Genomic DNA, 6,029 nt, shown 5'->3' on the forward strand with positions numbered 1-6,029 from the left:
AACGCGGGTACTACCGTGCGCGGATACAATCCAGCAACGGGACAAGTGGAGATTTAAGAAAGACGACATCATGACACCCAGCACTACCCCGCCCCCCAAGTATTAACAATAATTCGGGGACCAGGGTACTATAACTACGGTAGAAACCCCAGCACTGCCCCCGTGATTGGGATTCGTGTTCCACCCCCGCTATAACCAACTCGTCCAGTACCCGGCGAAAACCCACTTTTTTCAAACGTCGAAATAAGAAGGCGGCTGAAGTGAGACCCGCGATTGCGTCAATAACCACCAGACCCGGCCGTGAGGGGGTTAGCGTTTGTGACGAAAAGCCTGGGATAAAGTCTTGTTTGAACGTCCAAGCGCCCTTGCCGGTTTTTCGCTGAACAGGCAAGTTTATGCGGTAACCACCACACTTCAAAGGGTGTGGGGGTGGCGGTGGGATTCATAGCCGGGTAACTATTTCCCCGCTTGAAAGTTTCTTGAAGGTTTGGCTGGTGGCTTGCTGCGGCGTCTACGGTGGATATCATACTTACAAATAATGCTTACGTAACTGGGCACTCGAATTGATCGAGAATAATCTAAACTTTATGGCATAAATAATTTACTCGAGTGCAATTCAAACGAGCGGAGACCAAGGAACTAAACTCGAAGTGTAGAGAAATCAGGTGCACCACAATTTTACACAGATCAAGTGAATACCTTCCCCCGATCCTCGGACATTAGCATTTTCAATTTTTATATCGTCGGTACAGACGTAGGAATTTATAATAAGCATCTCCATTTTATGACCACAAGAGTTCTGTATTGGGTCGTGCGCTACGGCCAAATATTTACGTAAGAGTGTGCTTTTGGTATTGCAGATAAGATATGGTACGTAGTTTCGTGTCATGTCGTGGCTGCCCAGCGCAGTGTAGCTGACGAAATTGACATGATCTCACTTGACTCCCTCCTTCCTTCCTGCCGTTTCCACCAACCAACCAGATATAGTGAGAACTGACAAAGTAAAGTGAAGAAATCAAATAGTACAAGTTAAGAACAAGAAGAAGAAGGAATATCTAACCAACTAACCAATAGGTGAGACAATATGTTCCTGAAGAATAAGACAGAAAATAGGCAACGTAAACGCCAGAGCCAAGCTAAAGCCAAATGAAACACCCCCTCCCTCTCTCTCCCCCAACAACCTCCACCTCTCCATCCCCCCCATCCAACTAGACAGAATAATGCTCCCAATCCACCCTGTCGAGTACCCCATCCAGCGCATTCTTCCCAAACTTATATCCTTGCAATAGCTCCTCATGGTCAATACCCAGATGCCTCACCCCGTCGCGTCCCTTGAACCAGCCGAAGCCATAAGTATGTCCCAGCCGTCTAAGTTTCTTCTTCCGCACGGCAGTGCTCTCCTCCTCTGTGCCTTCAAAGTCCACCAGCATCTTGCTCTGGTGTATGAACGCCAGCACCGATGATATGGTCCCGGGCTGGCGGGGAAGGAACGGGGATCGGCGAAGATGCAGCACGAGGCTCATTGTTAGGATTGTCACGGACAGGATTATAACGGCCAGAACGAAGGACACAGTGAAGCTGAGGTCGGACTCCTCGCCGCCACCACTGTCCAGCGAACCCATTACCACGGTGAGGACTTCCACGAGGAGGGATACAAAGCCTACCCATGCCAGGAGGAAATGTCCCTTGCTAGCGGCCTTGAGCACCAGAAATCCGGGAATAGTGGCGGAGTAGTCTAGCGTTAAAACACTGCTCGGCGCGTGCCTGTTGAACAGGACCCAGAAGGGCTCCAGCATGCGCATGTCCTTCTCCACGATTTCCCAGATGGACTTTATCAGGACGGATATGCCGGTCAGGACCCAGGGGGTTTGGTCCACTACTATGGTGAGTGGGCCGTAGGCTAGTGGTGTCAGCACCCCAGCAAGTGCGAGGAGGAAGCCGATGAACGGGAGGCCGCCCTTCAGCCGGAGGATGAGCGGGTGCGGGTTCATTGCCTTGGGTGCGTTTACATCACGTTCGTTTTCCTTGAGGAATTGGGCTTGCCAGAGGGCACCCTTGTGTAGGACGTAGGTTCGTTTGTTGAGTTGCTTGTGGATCGTCTCTTCGGAGGCGGAGTCTAGGTCTTTGAAGTCCATTAGAATGTGCGATTTGTTTGCCATTGCAGCGACCCCCGCAATTCCACTCGGGTCTCCTAGCAGGCCAGAACGACGGCGGGATAAAACGACCAACATCCCCACGCCCAAAAAGAAGATTATGGCTACGGTGGCCTCGAGGAGTCGGGAAAAAACCTTATCAACAACTATTGTCTTTTCGATTTGCGCGTCAACCAGTTTCTCGCCCGCCTCTGACATCATCTTCCTGCGCGCGCGCTGGGACGGGGTAATTTCGATGAATGCGGATAGCAACACGGGGACAAGGGCGAATGCCAGCAGTGATGCCACGGATGAAGCCACCACGAGCCATTGACGGTGCTGTATCGCGGCGACGGGAACGAGCAAACTCCAGAAGGTCTGGTATTCGATGTTCAAGGTACTTGCCGCGAGAGCTCCATTGGATCCCTTGCTGAGTTGGTAATACGGCTCCGTACGCTTCACCTCCGTATCCGTGATTTTCCAGAGGATACCGTATATTACGGCTATTAATGTCGGGAGGTATTTCCACATCGCGAAGCCTACCATTGTCAAGTCTTGGTCTACGCGCTTGAAGGATATGATTCCTTTTCTTCCGTTTCCACGGATTAGGCCCCTGTCGGAAAATTGATATAGGGTTTCCACGCAGGCCATTAGTGCGAGGGAGCAGAGGAGGAGGCAGGCTATGAACCAGGGGCGCATGGATACGGGTTTCCAATTGGGAATTACACGGTCTTTTTTTTTATTTCCGCCATGTTAGCCGGGTTTATCCATTCTGGTTTTCACGGGGGGGTTTTACTAGGTGGGAAGTAGTAGGATTGTTTGTCGGTGTTTTCCATTGTCCCCGCCCGATGGAGGGAAAATACATCAGCTATCATAAAAATTAGCCTCAACCGATCGCTAGTTCAGAGATTTTGGCAAAACTTACAATCAGTCCGCTCGTCACTATCCCCCCCACCCCCAAAAGAGGATAAATCTATCACTTCGCCAGTACCTACGCCACAATTAGCCCCACATCCCCCTCGAGCCCTGGCCAGCACGATAGCAATCGGCCACCAAAACTCACCAGTATAAGCATAGTCTGCGTCCATATTGTAATCCTCCATAGCCTTGGCCGCCGGAGGGGGAATAAAATCTGCACCAAAAGTACTAATATCATAACCGACAGGCTCCTCATCATCCCTCTCAACAACCTTTGCATAATTTGCCTCGCCTCCTCCATCTCCAAAGCCCCCTCCCCGATCCCTAATGCCCCCCAAATAACTCCTGGCACTCAACCTCGATCCCCGCCCTTTCACCGTGCCAAGGATCTTATCACCCAATCGCTTAGCCATGCTTGGCTGCCGACCGGGCCCACCCCACCCTCTGGAGGCAAGATACTCGCCACCTCCACCACCACCTTCATACGAGGTCTGATGCTCGGTAAGCCTCACGCGCTCGTAATCCGTGTCGTCAAAATCCATAGGGACCGTAGGGGGCGGCGGTGGAGCGGGGATATCATAGGCAACCGAATTCCTGTTATTACCATTATTATTCTTATTGTAACCGCCAGCAGTGGGTGGGGGCGGCTGCGGGACAGAGTTCTCAATGGCGCTCCGTCGCTTATGCGAGTTTGTCTGGAAACCGTACGTTTGCGTGGACGCTGCGGCGCCGGGTGGATTCAGGGATGGGTTGCCGAAGCGTGGGAAGGTGGGTGATATAGGGGACGTTATACGCAGAGATTCCGGTATCCCGTCTTCGGGAATCGCACGCATCTGTGGGGATATCTCGGGTGAGGATAAGGCTGGTTCGCCATGGCGGGTTCGGGAAAACTCCTCCGTTTGCGAGGGACTGTGCCTATGTCCGTACCCACTACCACCATAATATCCGTGCTGAAAACCCGGGGGCGCGTAGGGCGATCCAGGGGATGAAGGGTGCGTCGAGGAGTAGGCCGTCGGGTCGGGAAAGTCGATCGTTTCCCAACCGATTGCTGGGTCGAATGAGTCGCTGTCTATTCTTGAGATGCGGGACTTGGCCATCTCAACGACGACGGCAACTACAACAAGAGAGTGTCAGAAGCCCGAGCGTTTTCGACAAAATTTTAGCTTTTCGATATCCACTTTATTCCACCGCTCCTCGCATGAGCGTTCCCCAGAGTCGGCGGGAAAATGAGTTTAGTGCACGGCACCCCTGAACCTTGATGGCAAGGCCAGACTTGCCGAAACGGCTCGAATGCTGGGCGGCTCGTAGTATCTTAGGCAGACAAACAATCAGATAGAAAGGAGTAAAGCTTTGGCAACGGAAAACGAAGATTAAAAGAAGGGAAGAAAGGGAACAAGACCAGCAGAGGGTGACAAAGGCTCGTCCTCCCCTGACGGTGAATGAGGAGGAGGAAGAAGAGTCTTGTTCAGTAAGCGGAAAGGATATTTTATTAAGCTCGACCAGGGGTGGTCCCGGAGGCGGGGGGAATAAGGGAGGAGAGAGCGGAATAGCAACCAAAATAACTGAAAAGGAAAGCCCACGGTACACCAACAATTGATGTTACAAGTTGCGTGGTACACACCGAACTCGGAAAGCCCACACTCTAGGTGTAACAAAAAAAAGTACGAGTACAAGCAGCACACAAGGGAATAGTGCAGAGGGAATGGCGGCGGAACGGGGCTCTTGGAGACGGAATTTAGGATGTGCGAGTGCTACTCGTAGGAAAAGGAGATGCCCTTATCCTTCTCGTGACGGAGTCCACCAAGCACGGGAGATCTGGCGAGACGAATAGGTGATTGAATGAATAAATGGCCAGCAAGAAAGTTCGGAGGGGGAGAAAGTGAAAGAAAAGAGAGAAATTCCGTGGAAGACAAAAGTCCTCCACATGAACGACGCGATTCCCCAATCCGAAACTCAGCCGCACCAACCAGGAGTCGGGAATACCATGTCTTTCTCCCCTCCCCACCTCCACTTGCAAGCCCGTCAACCATGATAGATAGCATACTCGAATTTGTAACAAGTAGCCGAACTATCCTGCGCATGCATACAAAGTACAAGTACTTGTACCAAGCCTAACCCTTAACCCTCACTCATGTATACAAAACGCCAATTGCTTCAACAAATACCTTCTCCCCCCCCCCGAAAAAAAGGATTCACGTCTGAACACGCTTTCCCCTCTTCATGCGCTCGACCCAAGGTACACGAGTACTACTGTTCACAAAAATACGCGCAAAGCGCACTAAATTACATGTCCGGAGATGTCCAAATACCGGTACAGTACAAGTACTCATGCACTTAAAAGTACTCGGGTACCGTTCAGCAAATCACTTCCTGTTCCTCACACGCGAGCAAGAAAAGAAGGGGAGGAGAAAGAAGAGAAAAGGAAGAAGGGAAAACCTGTTGCCTGACAGGATGTTTCTTTTTTTTTTTTTTGCTTTTCTATTTCGAGCATCACACCACATCCGGCCCATCAGTGTCATACCCGAACAAAGTTGGCTGGCGGGTTAGTCTCTCTACCCACGCAAACAAGCAAGCAACTAGACTACCAACCACACACATGAATGGGGATCCTCCAAAACAGAGAGGGCGCCAAAAGGCTTGAAGAAGTACGGGCTGTATCCGAGCAGTTTGGTGCTCGAGTAAGCACGGGAATCGGGAAAGCACAGCTTCCCATTCACAAGGTGGCAGAGTACCGTACTAGCAGAGAATCATAGAACAGAGTATCCGGCATTCGGATTCCAGTCCGGATATCTGTAATATTATAATACTTCAAAACACTATCTAATTATCGGGAAAGAAAAAAAGAAATGCGGAAAGTAGGAAGGAGGGGGAAGGAAGGAACCAGGAAGGAAAGACAATACCACGTGCAGGTGAGGAGGGAATCTTCTGTTCCACGTTCCTAAGCGCTGGTTCGATCCTTTTTTCCTGTTCCCTGCCGTG

The 6,029-nt window shown here is 51.0% G+C and overlaps 1 protein-coding gene; it reads right to left on the reverse strand.

Moving 5' to 3' along the window:
* Positions 1-917: 917 nt before the first annotated feature.
* On the reverse strand, positions 918-4,147 carry GSTUM_00004582001 (uncharacterized protein; the record flags this gene model as incomplete). XM_002836083.2 has 4 exons in its annotated part: positions 918-2,863; positions 2,929-3,000; positions 3,058-3,123; positions 3,196-4,147. 4 exons carry the CDS (start codon positions 4,145-4,147, stop codon positions 1,209-1,211), a joined length of 2,745 nt encoding a protein of 914 aa, XP_002836129.1. The 3' UTR covers positions 918-1,208.
* Positions 4,148-6,029: the final 1,882 nt, after the last annotated feature.

The sequence above is a fragment of the Tuber melanosporum genome (assembly GCF_000151645.1).
Source record: "Tuber melanosporum whole genome shotgun sequence assembly, scaffold_13, strain Mel28".
NCBI classification, from domain to species: domain Eukaryota; kingdom Fungi; phylum Ascomycota; class Pezizomycetes; order Pezizales; family Tuberaceae; genus Tuber; species Tuber melanosporum.